This window comes from Phaseolus vulgaris, chromosome 4 (assembly GCF_051622355.1).
Source record: "Phaseolus vulgaris cultivar YP4 chromosome 4, ASM5162235v1, whole genome shotgun sequence".
Lineage (NCBI taxonomy): Eukaryota > Viridiplantae > Streptophyta > Magnoliopsida > Fabales > Fabaceae > Phaseolus > Phaseolus vulgaris.
This window is the reverse complement of record NC_143501.1, coordinates 50,224,953-50,243,413: the sequence shown is the minus strand read 5'-3', so window position 1 is coordinate 50,243,413 and position 18,461 is coordinate 50,224,953. Positions and strand designations below refer to the sequence as shown.

Genomic DNA, 18,461 nt, shown 5'->3' with positions numbered 1-18,461 from the left:
AAAGTTATCTTATAAAAATTAAAGCCAAAAAGTAGAAATAATTTTCTAAAATTATTAGCATTATACAAAATTAAATATAAATCGGCCTAATATGCTGAAAAATACTTACGAATACAAACCTTAAATGATGTCTAGTGCAGGTTATTTTAGGCTCACAAAAAGCTCGGCAAAACAAAATTTAAGAAAACATGTTGCACAGTTTGAAAATTAGAAAAATAAAAGAGAATTAAAAGAATAACAGAATGAAGTACTAATACAAGACCCAAAAATGAAAGGAAACAACCCGTATAGCATTGAATCAAAATTTAAATAACCTTGTGAGTACAACTACAATCAGTCGTACACTACTTTCCTACTTTCCCTTCATACAATAGACAGAACAGCATGGGGCAGATCATTAGAAAGAACAATCAGTTTCCTAAACCTGCGAAGACAATTAATCTGTTGCAAAAATTTGCATAAAAAGCTCTTCAGATAGGTCATAGCCTGTATACAGGTACGATTCCAAGGAGATGAAAGCACTGCCTCATCACAATTAGCGTTGCTTCACATAGCAAGAGTCTGCTAGTTTCCTCAGGCGACCCCACAACCTGCCAATGGTAAAAAAAAGCTCAGTTGCATGGCTTCAATCTAAACATTATTCTTTCACCGAACTTTCTACTGTGAGACACTCAACAAAGCAACATTTGAGAAAGTTTAAACGTGAACAGAGAAATTTCAGGTGATAACCCACCATCAGCTATTTCACAAAAGAATAACTAAAAGTGTGTCTGTATATATTAACCTATCTCCAACATTTTTGGGGATAAACATACAGATATGCTACTTGGCAGTTTTATGTATACCACTGAAATAGGAATAGGAATTGCGTAGAAAATAGCATAAAGGTTATGACTTTAGAAGTATACCTGGCAATTAGTATAAAACTTTTTTGTAAATATTTCTGTCAAATTATAGAGGTATTCACACAGCACATTAGGCAATAGATTAGTCAGTGACTCCTCGAAAACCTGAAAAATAAAACAACAAAGCCAACATATCAACGCAAGTATCTGATGGATTATAAAACAGTATACAGTAATGTCAGGTCGCATAGCCATGACATACCCTTGGTATAAAGAAAATGGAATGCCAGTAAGAAAATTCAAATCATTACTAGCATGGAAGGGTCTAAAGCACAAGAACAACTTATGTGTTTCATGTGTCCTACCTCAGGAAATTGAATCAAATGAAGCCCCAATGCCCGTTCATCTTCATGATCCAGCACTATCTTCCCATTCTGTCACAAAGTTGTTGAACATAGTAAGAAGCAATGGGCACAATTTAATGAACGATATTTAGTTGAGTGACTATATAAAACACACTTGATATGAAGTCGTATCACAAAGTCGTTGAAACATGACATACGTATGAAGGAATGTACACAAATTAAAGAACAATATTTAGCTGACTAACTATATATAAAGCACATGTGAGACAAATTCATATCACAAATACAATTGATGAGAACAAAATTGACTGGCGTCAAGTCAACCATGACAGAGTGTAAACAAATACAACATTTATTTTGAACTGAATCCGTTTTTCATGGCATTTAATAAAGTGGCAAATCATCACCCCGGGAAAAAAATAACTTACTTTCTTTATTTCTTCAATATCTTTACCAGATTTCCTCATAATAGAACAGATCCTAGCATGTGCATACTGCAAATAAACAGCTGTATTCCCCTGTTTCATAACAAATTTAGAAAGGTGAGACAAGACAAAAATAATGTTCGATAAGTTTATAGGAATGAAAAGTTCAACAAAAGCAAACAGGAGATTCTTCTTAGCAGCTCCAACACCCATTGTTAATAAGGAGCTAACAATTAGAAAAGGCTCCAACTTAAAGGGAAGAAGGATACACTTTAGAGGGACCTCCGGAACTGAACCACTGAAGAGAACATCAAAGGATATGAGTTTTCACACTAACGGACAGTTATCAATATACCCTATATTTTTTTTTATCAAAACCGTAACAGTGACATTTACCACCCACGGATACCAACCACACATTAATCTCGAAAGTTACCCTATACTTCATATGATGCTTGCTACGAGGGAAATAAAAATAGCACAACCAATAATTGTCAATAATCTACATGCTGAGCTACACTAGGACACACTAAATGCACCTTATCATTGAGCATCTGATCAAAGCTGAATGTGTAATTTGTTAATCTGTTGATCCTCAAGTCAGCATACCTGCAAGCAAAAATTGAAGACACTAAAATAAGGTGCTAAAAGCCAACAACTCAATTCTTATTCTCATCACAGGCAAAAGTAAACTGCAAGAGAAAGATTTGTCAAGTCAAAAAGCAATATGTAGAAATTTAAGTTAAATAAAAGAGAACCTAAATAGAATACCTAGCCTATCATTTAGCGGGAAAAATCACAGAATGGCAAGCAAACTCATTACATGTTCTGATTCATTTGAGTTAGCACTTAGCACATACAATCACAAACCCCAGTGAATATTAGTATTCATTAATAGGATTCAGATATTAGTTCAGAATTTAAAGTACCCTATAAAAATACAGCTTAAAAACAAGTCAACAGGAAACCGTTATGTGAGATATATTTGTCTACAATTTGGCACATGATAATGCATCTACAATGGAGCAACTACCAACATCTATAGCCAGGGCAAAATGCTGATTTAGCACATAGAAGTAGAGGAAAAAAGGGATTGAGTTAAAGGAGCTTACTTAACAGCCCCGTAACCAACTGCTTCTGCTGTTTTCTCAATCTCTTCCTCGGACCAATCCTTAACAGCATCTGAAAGTATATAGGATTTGGAAGATTAACCATCAATGTATTCAAGATTCTCACAAAATAAGATTAAATAGGACATGAATTAATACAATTTAATCAAGCACAGACTTGACTTTATTGATGGTTGCACTTCAATTCATTCATGCTTGCATGCAAATAAGGAAAAAGTAAAAATCACACTGGGCAGCAAGTACTTTACCACGTTCAAGAAGGGATGCTTTACAGCGTTTTTTGGCCTCATCAAGCAACTCTACCAATCGAATAGTATCACTGCTGCGACTTCGAAATCGTTTTCCATCTTCCCCAAGAACAAGACCAAAGCCAACATGAGTACATTTGGGGAACTCATTTTCATCCTTTGGCAGCCATCCTGCACGTCTAAATGCCTGAAAGAAAAAATTGGAGGGGATATCAGACATTTTGTCTCATCAGACAAAATGCACAGTTATGTCATGGTCCATGAGTTTTCTCTTTTGAAAAATTGAAAAAAAAATGGTAGGCATTGAACATAAAATTGGAAGTGTTTTTAGAATAATGCACATTAGCGCCAGAAACATGTCATGGGTACATGGCTTTCCTCTTTTAGAAAACTGAAAAATATGAAATGAGCAAGAAAAATATTGGGACAGAATAACTAGCCGAGGGTACTGTAGCCAATCAGCAATACAAAACACTCTTCAATAACAAAGGGCAATTCGACTGGAAAAAGCGTACCAAAGAGTTTTGGCTACAACAAAAAAAGGTGGTAGCCAACACAAACCATAAAAAAACATGAACTGAGATATACCTTAAAAAGCATATCAAAGTGTTGCCACTGCCCAACATCAGTAACATATATATTCCAGTCAAGTTTTTCCACATTTAGACGGTACCTACATGATGAAAGTAGCTCAGATAATCATTACAGTTTACCTTCTGAAGTCAGTAAATTTTGTGATCCACATTCATATTATGTGCAGTTGATAGAGAAACAAAGTTTATATGAAATTAAAGAATGTATGCATACAAAGGGCCAATAAACTTGACACAGTGCATTTTTGAAACATATCAAAATTGTGGATCAAACATTCTTTCTCCGTGACTAATATGTAACATATCCAGAAGCTATTGTAGTGGCTTCTGATGGACAATCAATAATAAATTTTAACCACTGAAGTGAGCCAGTAACACTAACAGTAACTCGGTATGAGTTTGTTTATTCAAAAACTGAAAGTGAAAACTAACCAGAGGGATGCTATATCAGTTGAAGAATAGTTGTAGCCACCATCTCTTTTCACAGCAATAATTGGTATATTTGCACCCTCAACAAAAATCACACGAGCACCGTCATCTTCTTGGATCAGCCCTAATTTATCCAATTTATCCAAAGTTGGAGGGATTATATCGTTATAGTAGCTCTCTCCCTGTAACCAAATATATTATCATTCAGTACACAGTCGAATGTAACAGATATTGAATTAAATAAACACATAATTATTAAAAAAAGAAATCCATTAACTCAATAATCTACTTATTGTTACACTTATTGCACATCAGCACATAATTAGCTTAAACAGAGCCTTTTATGCTGGCATTATTGTTAAATTTAGGCTACAAATGTATTGTAAATGATTAAAAAATGCAGAGAAGTTGTTTTTCATAAAAAGTCCTAATTTCAATCTTAGTTATGAATAAAATTGCAACAGAAAGTTATTATGCAGCTTCTGAGGAGCTAGAAAAAAAATATTCAGTTTTCTTAAGCTAATTTGCGAGAACCCAACTAGAATAGAAAAAAAAAGGAAGAAAACAGACAAAAAAACAGACTTGATAGACAGAATATGGGAGATCTGGCCAAAAGACAGAAGTTAAAGCAAAAAAATTCTAAGCATGAATAGAGTTGGTAGTGTAGCAGTGCTCTTGTAACACAATAACAAAACATCTTAGAATACTCCCTGTGGAAGGTAAAAAGGAATTCAATAGACACTACAGGTGAGCTCAGTAAGTCAAAAAGGAAACTAGAAGCCCTACCATTGCCTCCAATCTAACTCCAAGGCGCTGATAAACCTTTTCAAATTCAGCTTTACTAATATCACAAATTCGCTCCCATGCCTTGCGATAAACCTCATCTCCACCCTGAAGCCAACGTTAAACACACATTAAATTTACAACCAAGGTCGTTAAGATCTTACAAACATACAAGACAAAAAAGAAAACTATCAATACCTGGAGTTGGACCACTGACAGTTGTGCCCTCGTCTTAAACTCAGGTTCATTATCAAACCTCACTTTGGAGGCCTTATAGAATGCCTAAAAATGCACCAAGTCACATGAACTTCAGAATCTCTAATAATAATTCACTTATGCAGTGGAACAAAAAGTGTCATAATAGAAATATATTTGACCAAGTTTAAACTAAGTGACAATTAATGAGAATATTATCCTTCAAGACTTATTATAAACATTTCCTTTCCAAAGTTAAGTGTTCATCAGTTGTAAGAATTGACAAAAGAACAACATAAATAATAAAAAATAACCCAAATAAAACGAGTATTTCTGACTTCACTTTTTTGCTAATTAGATTCTTCTTTCAGTAAAAAAAGAAAGGTATAGAGATATAGAACTGATTTCAATCAGCAGATAGTTATGACCAATTTTTATTCACAAAAAAAAAGAGAATACAAATTTGAATCAAAGATGCAGATAAAACTGATCACTTTTCTTTCAAGCACTGGTTACTTTTTCTTTCAACATGTGAGAAAAAAAAAACATTGTAATTCCTAGTTAGGGTGAACGACCATCCAAACAAATTAGTTAATTGGAAGGCATAGTTATTACTTCCATTAAGGAATTAGAAATTAATTCAATTATCTAGAACGAGTAAACATCAAATGAACTAAAAAACGTCCGGCCTAAATAAGAAATGCTAACAAAACAATGTATGACTGAACATCTAAATCAAAGTAAATGGAATATAAGTTTGATTTCATATATTTTCTCACCTGGAGATCCCCAATAGCTGTTTCATTGAAATCTTCTGGGTTTGGGAACGTGTCAAAGAGGTGAGCTATTAGCATCCCAAACTGTAAACGAATACATGGACTCTGAGGAGCGATATGATACCAATATAAAACGAGAACTTTCCTGATAGAACAATATTATGATTCAAGAAAATATGCCACATATCCCTGTAAAAATAAGTCAGCGTACATTCCTAATTTAGGGACTAATTGAAATGGTTCAATATCTAACTGATTTCATCTAGGGAGAGGGAGAGATACAGATAGAGAGCAGAGCAGTGATCTTAGGACACTAATTGATTTGGGTTAGTGTAAAACAGAGAAGTGGTACAAAACTTGTATCATACCTTCGTCCAGTTAAGAAGGATATAATGTGTTCATGCACATGAAGACAGCTACAAAAGCAACTTACACAAAACATAGTCCTAAGCATACTTAAAAGTCAAGCCTAGTAATGCTAACAAACATAATCTTATTAAATTGCAGTTGCAATTATGTTACTCAATGCCACAAGTTATCCAAAGGAAGCTAGTGTTTTTTTACAGTGTATGTCAAAGTTTTAGTAACAACACAAGTCACATAAACCATCTCACCTCAGTTCAAACATACAGAATTTTCAATTTCACAACACAAATAGCATTCCATGAAAAGATGATTCTACCTGCGTCCCCCAGTCACCAAGATGATTCCTTCGGATAAGAGTGTCCGCACGAGAAAATTCAAGCATTCGAGATAATGTGTCCCCAATAATGGTAGATCTCAAGTGGCCAACATGCATTTCCTTTGCTATGTTAGGTGAGGAAAAATCAACCAGAACTGTCTTCACTGGAAGTCGTGGTGCCCAGTTATCAATACCATCAATCAACAGCCTCTCTAATCTCTGCAGGATGAGTTTTTTCACTTAAAGGACAATAGAGATTTTGAATAAACTCAATAATCCAAAAAAATAAAAAAAAACCATTAGAATCTTATTATAGCACCCTTCCAATAAATGGACAAAATGTCTCGGATACACCCCACCCTCCCCAAAAAAATAAAAACAGACTCGAACAATATCCACATGACATCTCTTGCTCAAAAATTAGAAGATAGAAAAGAAAATGCAATCACCTCTGCTATCCACTTCTTCGACAAAACAATATTCACAAACCCAGGACCAGCTACAGAGCACGATTCTATCATTTCAGACGGCGGAAGATTTTTAACTATTGCCTACACAAACCAAACACACATAAATGATCCTCTTCCAACAACAAGTCAACTTCAATACTCAGAAAGTGAAAAACGCAAAAAGAAAAAGAAACGGAATTAACCACGTCTTCCTATACCTGTCCAACGGCAGGGGGACCCCTGAATCCTGACTGCTTTCCTTTTATCTTAGCAAATATACCCATCGCATTATTACTGCACCATAAACGAAAACATTGACAAGCTAAGCTAGCCTCAAAAAGCACCGGGAGTGCAATTACGTTGCAAACATGCATCCTAATAACGACATACAAGGCGCAACCAAAATTAAAACCCTAAATTCGTTTCCACAGTTCACACGCAACAAACCATTGGTAATCAGCGAATTTGACACCGGATTTGGCAGCGCAGGCATCAACTGAAGGCGAAACCTCGGGTTCATCCGGCACCGTTGTCTTCAGAGACACCTCGAACACCTTCGCCAACTGTTTCTTAACACTCGCCGGACAATCTAATTCCTGCAAGCCATTCCAAACAAACACTCGAGCTAATTAAGACGAAAAGTAAAACGACTCATGCAAAATGAAGCTGAATAGATAATAATTAATCGATTCACTGATTAATTGGAAAATTGAAGAAGCTAGGTTAACTCACGATGTACGCCATGGAATTGGATTGCGGCGTCAAACGGCGACGTTGGTGGAGTTAATCTGTTTGGAAAAGAACGAAGAATTGAAGGAAACTACGTAGTGTTAGCGATTCATGGAAGTGTGAAAATGAAAGGAGAAAAAGAGAGGTGAATTGAAGATGAACGAACCTGAGAGTGATGCTGGAGAAGAAGCTGAGAAGGGAAGAGAAGAGTGAGAGTGTGTTGAGAGAAATGAAATGGGAGCACGATAACGGCGCGAGTGAGCCTTTTTTTTCAACTTCCAGAACAGCCCTAGCCCTAACCCACACTTGCCGGTGGCTGGTGACGTGGACCAATTATGTTTGGCCGTGTTCGTCACGCGGTTACTTGGCCGTCAAGACTTTGACGGTTTCCGGTTAAAAAAGAGGACAAAAACTTAACATTGGTACCATATATTATAGGGTTTCTTTCATTGTAAGGAAAATAACACACATGTAGAATATCAAACTTATATGTAATATTATTATGCTTATTCTTCTTTTTACTTTGGCTAGATAGAAAAAAAGTATGAAAAGGTAATAACTTTTATAATGAATTTCAAATATTTTATGGTAAAATATATTTATTTTTTAAATAAAAATAAATAAATTTTATAGTTTATTAAATTAGTTAAAATATTTAAGATTATATTAGTTTAATTTTAAATTTTAAATAAAAAGTGAGAATTTTATTTTGTGATTAAATTATTATGATTACGGATTCATCACTTAATTCATCTATTGATCATTTTATTTTACTTATTTTATTTTATTTAATTGTGTGAATTAGGCTTTAGAGATTAGATTTTGAGGGCTTATGATTTAAGGTTTAGAGTTTTACTCTTGTGACTTATAGGTTATAATTTGAAATTTAAATAAATGTGACTTATTTTTATCTTGTTAACAATATTTATACTTTTGTCTTGTACTCCTTTATAAAAAAAATCAATTATATATGAGCATTCTAAAAGTCAAACGATATGTTTTCACTAATTTTTGTTGCGAAACCATGACAAACTCAAAACACTTAATTTTTTTACTTCATAAGTCACATTTTTTTCTTCTAATAATTATACCATTTTGAGTTCTCATGGTGCTTCAAGCAATAAATTCACATTGCTATATTCTTTTTGATAAAAATGTTTTCAATTTTTCTTGTATTTTTCATCAATACATATTTCATGCTTTGAAGCAAAACTACTACCCAAACCATTTTACAACTTTTTTAGGATGAAAACTATGTGAGAATGAATTGTTAATGTTCACAGAAAAAATGACAACATTACTACATGGAGAGTTGAAAACCCCAACTCCAAAAGCTATCATAACGTAATAGTATTTTTGTGTCTTATTATGTAAAATTAATATTAAGTTTACAAAAGAGAAGACAAAAAATGAGAGAGATAAAAAGAGAATAGAATAAATTGGTGACATAAATAGTAATTTTGACCAAGTTGTTCATAACAATTAATGATAACTAATTCAATAGATATCATAATAATAATATTATCATTAGTACTATAATAACGTTAAAAATTACTATAATAAAAATTCTAGACTAAATAATGATACTAATATAAACAATAATATGCAATACAATAAAATAAAGCAATAAGATAACATAAAATTTGTTTAGGGTTTAAGGTTGAAGTTATTCATAACAAATGATAATTAATTCAATATATATCACATTTATAATAATAATAATAATAATAATATCATTAGTCCTATAATAACGTTAAAAATGATTGTAACAAAAGTTCTAGACTAAATAATGATACTAATATAAACAATAATGAAAATGATAGCAATACAATAAAATAAAGCAATAAGATAACATAAAATTTGATTTATTCCAATTAAATTTCCATTTGACAAACAAGATATACATTAGGATAATTGTAAGAATCTGAATCAAGTACCGAGAGTGTCGAATATTAAAAAATGATTTGAGGAAGAAGAGGAGTGGTCTCATTGGGTGGATGAATATGTAACCCATATAAATATATTAAAATGACATGGAAATATTTTAAAAATACACTTTTAAAAAGAAATCAATTAAATACTGTGAAACAAATTTAAACATGTGTTTTTTCAAAAACTTTTTAAGAAGGTAAACTTTTGAAAGATCTAAAATTACTTTTTGAAAAGTGATACTAATAGAGAATCTATTAATTTTTTAACAGATAATGAATAAATTATTAATCATCCATAAAATTAAACAGATGAGTTTACATGATTTTTTTTTTTGAAATGGAATAATGAAATAAATTTAAAATTGTAAAACAAAACGATAGATAAATAGATTTGTTGCCACCTACTTACAATATCTATATTCACATAACTTGTGTACTATGATATATTCATATTATTTGAAAAACTTAAAATCTGTGTAGTTGTAGTCTATTAAAATACATACGATTTTGTTAAAGTAAAAATTCTCTTACTCAAATCTAAAAACTCAAACCAGAACAACACTGTTTATGAGTTTCATCAATGAATCTCACAAAAATAATTACTATAAGATCTAGTTTCTGCATACCAAAATAGGTTGTTAAGTTATTAAAATTCCTCTATGAACAAAGTTAAAGCTGTTCTAACGAATTATCATACGAAAAAGTGTTAAGTGAAACACTTAAACTTGAAAATTAAAATCAAATTCTCGTTATGAGAAGCTCCTGGAAGCATGAAATCGCGAATGCGAGAATCACTGCACTCCGAGGATCATATATTTACAACAACAACAAAAGTGCCATGCTACTACGAAATACGACAGATCTATAACAGTCAATAATCGAAAACGCTTCTCCTTCGACTAACTTCACATTATTGAATTAGAAAACCAAGTCTATCGCCAACTATGTACAGATCTGGTCACCGGAAACCACGGCGATCACACGACGGCAATCTCCGCCGGATCCTCGAAGTTCGGATCCTTGGCGTCCATGGCGATCTCAACATGTTCGTAGCCGTTGCCGATCCACGTGAACTTCCCGCCGTGGCCTCCTTTCTTCGGCGATCCGCTCATCCCCGTCGCCGACTTCCGGTCCTTCCGAGCCTCCGGCGACAGCTTTCCGTTCGCCTTGTGGCTCTTTCCGGCGTCCTTCATGCTTTCTCTTGAACGGTGATTTCGCTGTCACAGAGAGTGAGTGAGTGAGTGACTGAAAAACCTCTCTGGTGAGGGCTTTTATATAAAGGAGGTGAGGGTAATAGAGGGATTTCACATGAACAGTTTTAAATTGAATTTTGAGCCTTGTGAATTATACCGTACGTTGAATCTAATCGACAACACGAACACGTGTTGCAATGCGATTGGGAAGTTGCGATCGGATAAGAACGATGGGGGAAGCTTCTGTGCGGCATGGTGCATGGTAGACTATGCGCTAAATTGCAAAACCATTTATTTAGCCCATTGGCCACCCCCATTAATTGAGTTTTTAATTTGACCAAAAACTCTTGGCTTTTGCTTTTGTTCTACAATATTTTGCACCTGTATTGTATAATTTTTTTTTTAAATGTTTAAATTATTTTTGAAATTTTGATTTGAAACAAAGGAGTATAGAGGTTGGTTTATGGTACCCTATTATGTAGTGGAGTTGGAGGCATGACACATTTCAAAAAAGAAAAAATATGAATTCCAGATTTAGAACATGTTACTGGCAATTTTTTTTGTGTTCAATGACTATTTTCTCTTTAAGAACCCACCAATTATCTGATTTGAGCCACCATCGTATTATTGTAATTAGACACATGTTTGGAAATCATTTTATTAAAGTATACTCTACTTAAGAACTAAATCTTGGTATTTAGCATCGAATTAAGTTGTTAATAATTATTTAACTGAAATTGGTAATTCCTATTTCAAGTTAAGGTGCAAAAGGTTGTCTGATTCCACCAATAAATATATTGTAGTCTATTCATTGTTATCCAACCGTCCAAACTTTGTCGTCATATTACACCACCCGGATGCAAGTTTTTACATAGATAAATGACATATGTGACTAACACATATTTCAATTTATAATAAATGAAAATGTAATTATTAATTTCAGTTATCGTTTACGCAATTATTATTTATGCTAAGTAATTTAATTATCAATTAAGTAACACTTAAATAGTAATAAACAATAAATTTCATAAAGTCAAACTAATTGTATATGGTGTCGATGCGTCCTAATGTATACAACCCTTTCTTGAGTCGCTTCTTGGGCTAGTATAAGGGTTATGTGTGTCCTTTCCCATTCAGAGGTACTTTCAACTATATTATCTTTGTCCATTATGAAATGCAACGTCTTTGTAATCCTCCGATGTATATCCAATAACTATGGACAAAATTATATTAAAGTGAAATGAACATATATAAACCATAAATAAATAATGATAAATTCATACCAAAACACGATGTCCAGGATGAGTCTTAAAGGGTCCACTAAGTCTAACATATGCATCTCCATCAGGGGGGTCTCAGTACATCACAATCATCCTCGCGCCATCTGACTTATATATGGATGTTGGAGATCCCACATCGACTAGAGATTAGAGCCTTTCATTGTATATAAGTGGGTGCAAACCTCAACCCTATGAGCCGGTTTTATGGGGTTGAGTTAGGCTTAAAGTCCACTTCGTAATATGGTATCAGAGCTCTTCAAATGAAGAGTTCTGCTGCGCTTTTCTCTGATTTTTATTTCCCTCTTTGTTGTTCTTGGTTATTTTTGTTCTGTTCTCTTTCAAAATCTTGATTGGTTTTAAAAATATTTTAGGCAATGTTTAATGAAAATCCTAGTCTTCATAGTCCTAATAGTAGTCACACTATTACATGCAATTTTTGTGGTAAATATGGTCATACTGAGGCTGTTTGCTTTCACAAAGTGGGTTTTCCTTCTGGTAATGTTAAAACCTCAAAGTTTTCTTTTACTATAAAAGTCTGCACTTTTTGTAATCGTCTTGGCCACACTGTCGACACTTGTTATAAAAAGCATGGGTTCCCTGCTGGCTACAAATTCACCAATTGGACATCTCAAACCAATAATATGATTACTACTGACACTTTTTCTGAGCTTTTTCTTAAAGAACAGGATGTAAAGGGGATTCAACTTACATCACAACAGTGCCAATTCCTTACCAACATTTTGCGTCAACAAAACCTTGAGGATCTTGCCCCTCACACTCAAATTAATCAAGTCGGCACCATCTCTACGGATGAAATCCCCAATACTGAGCATTCTTCAACAGGTAAGTTTCTCTCTTCACTATCTTCTATAAAAGAATCTTGGATTATTGATTCTGGTGCCACTGATCATGTTTGTCACAATTTGAACGTTTTTACTACTTATACTAAAATTAAACCTGTCTAATTAGTCTTCCAAATGGCCAAACCGTTTATGCCACATATTCTGGTTTAGTATGTTTTTCTGATAAGTTTTATTTGTCTGATGTGTTATACATGCCTCATTTTCAATTAAACTTAATATCTGTTTCCAAACTCACACACCAACTTAAATGCACTTTAACTTTCACTTCAACCCACTGCATTATACAAGACAATCTCACCCAATAGAGGATTGGTACAGTTAAAGCCACCGCTGGCTTGTACCTTGTCACTACCTTGCCTGCTTCTAGTCGTTCTAAACCGCATTGTTTTGCTCCTTTTATTAATTGTAATATCACAGACAAAACACTATGGCATTATAGACTAGGACACCCTTCACATGAAAGATTACATGTCTTAAGCAAACAATACTTTTTTATTACTGTTGATACTCATCATGTATGTGACACTTGTAGTCGTGCAAAACAGAGAAAACATCCTTTCACTTTAAGTAATACTGTTACCTCTGCTATTTTTGATCTTGTACACTTTGATATTTGGGGACCATGTTCCATAATTTTTATGCAAGGTTTTCGTTATTTATTGACTATTGTTGATGATTACTCGCGTTATACTTGGGTTATTCTGTTGCATAACAAATCTGAAGTGCGTCAGCACATCATTAACTTCACTGTTTTCGTTCAAAATCATTTCAAAACTAATATCAAAATGATTCGTACTGACAATGGTGTTGAGTTTGCTATGTCAAATTTTTATGCTTCAAAGGGAATTATACATAAAAAATCTTGTGTTGAAACACCACAACAAAATGACATTGTAGAACGTAAACATCAACACATACTAAATGTAACCCGGGCTTTACTTTTTCAAGCAAACCTTCCTCCTATTTTTTGGGAATTTGCTGTAAATCATGTTGTTTTCTTAATAAATGCTATTCCTACTCCATTATTTAATAACATCACTCCTCATGAAAAGTTGTTTGGAAAACCATATGACATTTCCTTTCTAAAAGTGTTTGGTTGTCTTTGTTATGCTAGTACCATTACTGCACATAGGAAAAAATTAGATGATAGATCTATCAAAGGTATTTTTCTTGGCTTCCCACAAAATACAAAAGGTTATATTATCTTAAATTTAAAGTTTCATAGCATAGAGATATCAAGACATGTAATCTTTCATGAAAACCACTTTCCATATAAATTGGACAGTGACTTGCCTAAGGACCCTAACACTTTATCTCTCCCTATTTCTAATGCATATAATTCTGCTTTTGATTTTTTTTCGGATACTGCACCTCTTGTCGAGCCATGTGCCTCTACTTCTGCATCCAATACTGTCCTTCCACCAACCTCATTATCCTATGATCTTCCAACAAATAGTTCCTCTGCTCCTGCATCCAACATTGCACCTCCATTAGAATTATCACCGCCTGCATCTCCAGGAAGCATCTCACCTCAATTTCCAAGAAGATCAGCTCGTCCTCACCGACAACCTGCCTATCTTGCAGATTTCCACACTGCAACCAACACTGTAAGTAGTAGATATCCTATTCATAATTACTTGTCTTACAATTCCTTATCTTCCAATTTTAGAAATGTTATTTCCTCTATCAATTCTCATCCTGAACCTCGGACATATAACGAAGCCTCCAAACATGCTTATTGGCAATCTACCATGCAAGATGAGCTTCAAGCTCTTGTTGCTAACAATACTTGGCAACTTACCCCTCTCCCTCCAGGAAAGAAAACTATTGGTTGTAAATGGATATATAAAATCAAATACTATTATGATGGCACTGTTGAGTGCCACAAAGCTAAAGTTGTTGCCAAAGGGTTCACCCAACTTGAAGGACTTGATTTCTTAGACACTTTTGCACCTGTTGCTAAACTCACTACCGTCCGCCTTCTCCTTGCTATTGCCACTACCAAAAATTGGATTTTAAAACAACTTGATGTTAATAATGCATTTCTTCATGGTGATCTCCATGAAGAGGTATACATGACTCCCCCGCCTGGCCTCTCTCTTCCTTCTCCCCAACATGTTTGCAAGCTTCAACAGTCTTTGTATGGCCTTCGTCAACCTAGTCGCCAATGATACGCCAAACTTTCTACTTTTCTTTTATCAAATAATTACTCTATTTCTGTTGCTGATCACTCTCTTTTTCTTAAATATAATAATGATAAACTCACTGTTATTCTTGTTTATGTTGATGACTTGGTCTTAACTGGTGATGACACGGAGGAAATCAATACATTAACTGCATCCCTTCACCATCACTTCAAGATAAAAAATTTAGGTAATCTCACTTACTTTTTGGGACTGGAAATTGCTCGCAACAGTACTGGTCTTCATTTAAGTCAACGCAAGTATACTCTTGATCTCCTTCAAGAAACTGGCATGCTTGACTCTGCACCTGTGGCCACTCCTATGACTCACACTTCCCGTCTCTCTCCCGACCAAGGCTCACCTCTCGATGCTGATGCCACTTTCTAATACAGAAGACTCCTTGGACGTCTAATTTACTTAACCAACACGCGACCAGACATCGCTTTCGCTGTCCACAATTTAAGCCAATTCATATCTGCACCCACAACTCATCATTAACAAGCTGTCTCACGTCTTTTGCGTTACCTCAAGGGCACCCCTGGTGAAGGACTATATTTTTCTCACACTAGTTCACTTCACCTCTGTGGTTTTAGTGACTCTGACTGGGCAACATGTCCTACCACACGCAAATCTGTCACTGGATATTCCATCTACTTAGGAGACTCCCTAATATCATGGAAATCAAAGAAGCAACCAACTATCTCCCGCAGCTCCTCTGAAGCCGAGTATAGAGCCCTTGCCACCACCACATGTGAGTTCCTTCAGGATTTACATCTTTCTCTCTCCCAGGCTGCAACCCTGTACTGTGACAACAAATCTGCCCTTCAAATAGCTTCCAATCAAGTTTTTCATGAACGAACCAAGCACATCGAAATTGATTGTCACCTAGTTCGTGAAAAAGTTAACTCTGGTCTCCTCAAACTACTGCCCATTACTTCTGCAATGCAAGTTGCTGACATATTCACCAAGCCCCTTGCTTCCGCACAATTCTCTACTCTCAAACCCAAGCTGGGCCTGGCAAATATCTACTCCCCAGCTTGTGGGTGTTAATATATTTAATTTTCTATTTTAAACTATTGGGCTTTGTTTGTTTGGTCCAACTTTCCTTTTCTGTTTCAGCTAGGTCTTAATTTTTTTCTTATATATACATCATGTATTTTACTCTCTAATATACAAGTGAATAAAAGTTTCTTTTATATTTATTTTTCTCTACAATTAGGGTTTATCAAAACCTCTCTTTCTTCATTACGATTACGTGCGATTACGTACGCTACATTAAAGCATCACATCAGACAAGGAATATTCATCTTCATTTACTGTAATATGGTATCAGAGCCATTTTCGAGCCTATTCTAGCGAGTGTTTGTGTTGGGCCTATTGTGCCACCCGCTATCGGGTCGCTATCGGACCACCCATAATATATAGTCCCATGCACGAGTTGGTAGTCTCGACGTGAGGGGGTGTGTTGGAGATCCCACATCGACTAGAGATTAGAGCCTTTCATTGTATATAAGTGGGTGCAAACCTCAACCCTATGAGCCGGTTTTATGGGGTTGAGTTAGGCTTAAAGTCCACTTCGTAATAATGGATGTGATACAAATCAACATCACTCTATATATTATGCAACAAATGCTTTGTGGGATGCAATATGACAACAACATCACGAATAACTTAATCATTAAAATACAACCATAGCTTGTAGACGAATTGCCATTTATGACTACAAATGGGTGTGGAGGTGCCATGTCATCATCGTAAGGAGGTAAATCTCACCTCATATAATCCGATCATATCTAACTGCAACTAAACAAAATCAAGTGATTACTATTGTAAAACTGTATATATTGCAAAACGAAAAACAAAGTGCGATTTTGCGAAACGGAAAAACAAAAAATGTGGCTTTGATTCATGAACCCTAATACAGTTTTGACTCACGAACCTAATGCGGTTTTGATTCACAAACCTAAAATCCAGGGTTCAGCTTCCTTGTTGCACAATTCACAGAAACCCTTGTGCAAGTGTTCCATTTCTCTTCACTCACGATTTGTGCAAGGGCAAATTGTGAGACTCAAACCTTCGAAGACTCCGTTCTTCTCGGGAGGTTGTGCAACTGGGACCTGGAGTAGTGCCGCCAATGGATGAAACGTGGGTTATGGCAGTTTTAGGACTGTTATTTTTTTCCCCTATATAAACAAGGGTTCCCTCTTCCGGAAACACACCTTCTTTGCCTCTCATATTCAGCAACTCAACGTTGCAATCTTTCTTCTTCCTCCCACTTATTCACAATTTTCTCTTTCTCTCTCTTCATTCATTATTTTACTTTATTATATTTATTTTCCTAAGTACATTGGGTTCTTACACTATCAAGAATAACTTGCTAATTCTGATCCTTGGTAATTACCGGGAAGTTCTTGTTGTATCATAAAGGACTTGCACAATACATCGTGGATAAGTCAATTATTCACGCTTCGGATAATCAATTTTGTTTGTGTTTTAAAGCTTATTTTACTACAATTACAACCTACAACATGTTAACTTATGCATCATCAAGGTTCATCTTTCATATACTTAGTTTGCACTATCATATTTATTTATGAGAAATACTCGTATATTAAAGCTTGCAAGTGGTGTTTAAAGATATTAAAAAATATAAATTTATCCTATTTTCGTTTTTTTATTAAAGTTTCCTTATGAAAATGTAGCGCTAAATTAAAATTCTTATTTTACAATTTTGTTAAATAATTATTATAAAAAGTCAATAGTTAAAATGACTATTTATGATTTGGTTATTGTGTAAGAAACTTTTATATGAATATATGTATATTTCCTTAAAATAATATTATACGTATTAATATTTACTGAAGTATTATCTTTTTCAAGTCTTTAACAAAATTCCATGAGAATGAATTTTTTCAATGTAATATACACTTTACACTAATATAAGAGTTTAACTGTCATATATTTTCACATGATTAATCAGAAATAATCATAATTATATATAAATATAAATTTCATTATATAATTATAATTTAGTAAATAATAATATAATTAAATTAAATCATTGATATAAATAAAATACATTTTGAAGTTACGAGATTCGAACACGTCTCTTAACATATCGAATATCAATACTTATAGAAACTGATGAAATATCAAGTTTAAAAAGTATTTATTAAATTTATGATAATTTTAGAACAGTTTTAACACTATTTTTAAAAAATTAATTTTTTAAACCACAAATTTATTGTATATTTTTTATTAATTATTTTAAAAAATATTTTTATTAAAAGAAAATTAAAATATAGTTGTGTATAAATTTTTATTCTCAATTTATATAATTATAATATTTTACATAGTTTGAA

The 18,461-nt window shown here is 34.0% G+C and overlaps 1 protein-coding gene across 2 annotated transcripts; it reads right to left on the bottom strand.

Annotated features, from left to right (window-relative positions):
• Positions 1-269: 269 nt before the first annotated feature.
• Positions 270-8,056, bottom strand: LOC137838171 (arginine--tRNA ligase, chloroplastic/mitochondrial). Of its 2 annotated transcripts, none has more exons than XM_068647419.1 (18): positions 7,816-8,056; positions 7,653-7,708; positions 7,368-7,516; positions 7,139-7,214; positions 6,921-7,022; positions 6,472-6,690; positions 5,793-5,873; positions 5,017-5,100; positions 4,822-4,926; positions 4,039-4,217; positions 3,602-3,686; positions 3,014-3,200; positions 2,748-2,817; positions 2,175-2,244; positions 1,639-1,728; positions 1,211-1,279; positions 909-1,010; positions 270-590 (listed from the first exon to the last, which is right to left on the bottom strand). In XM_068647419.1, the coding sequence occupies exons 2-18, from the start codon at positions 7,662-7,664 to the stop codon at positions 480-482; spliced, it is 1,791 nt and encodes a 596-aa protein (XP_068503520.1). In that variant the 5' UTR covers positions 7,665-7,708; positions 7,816-8,056; the 3' UTR covers positions 270-479. The 2 variants fall into 2 exon arrangements, with proteins under 2 accessions (XP_068503520.1, XP_090157490.1); XM_090301364.1 differs by having other exon boundaries at positions 5,793-5,934; positions 7,816-7,893.
• Positions 8,057-18,461: the final 10,405 nt, after the last annotated feature.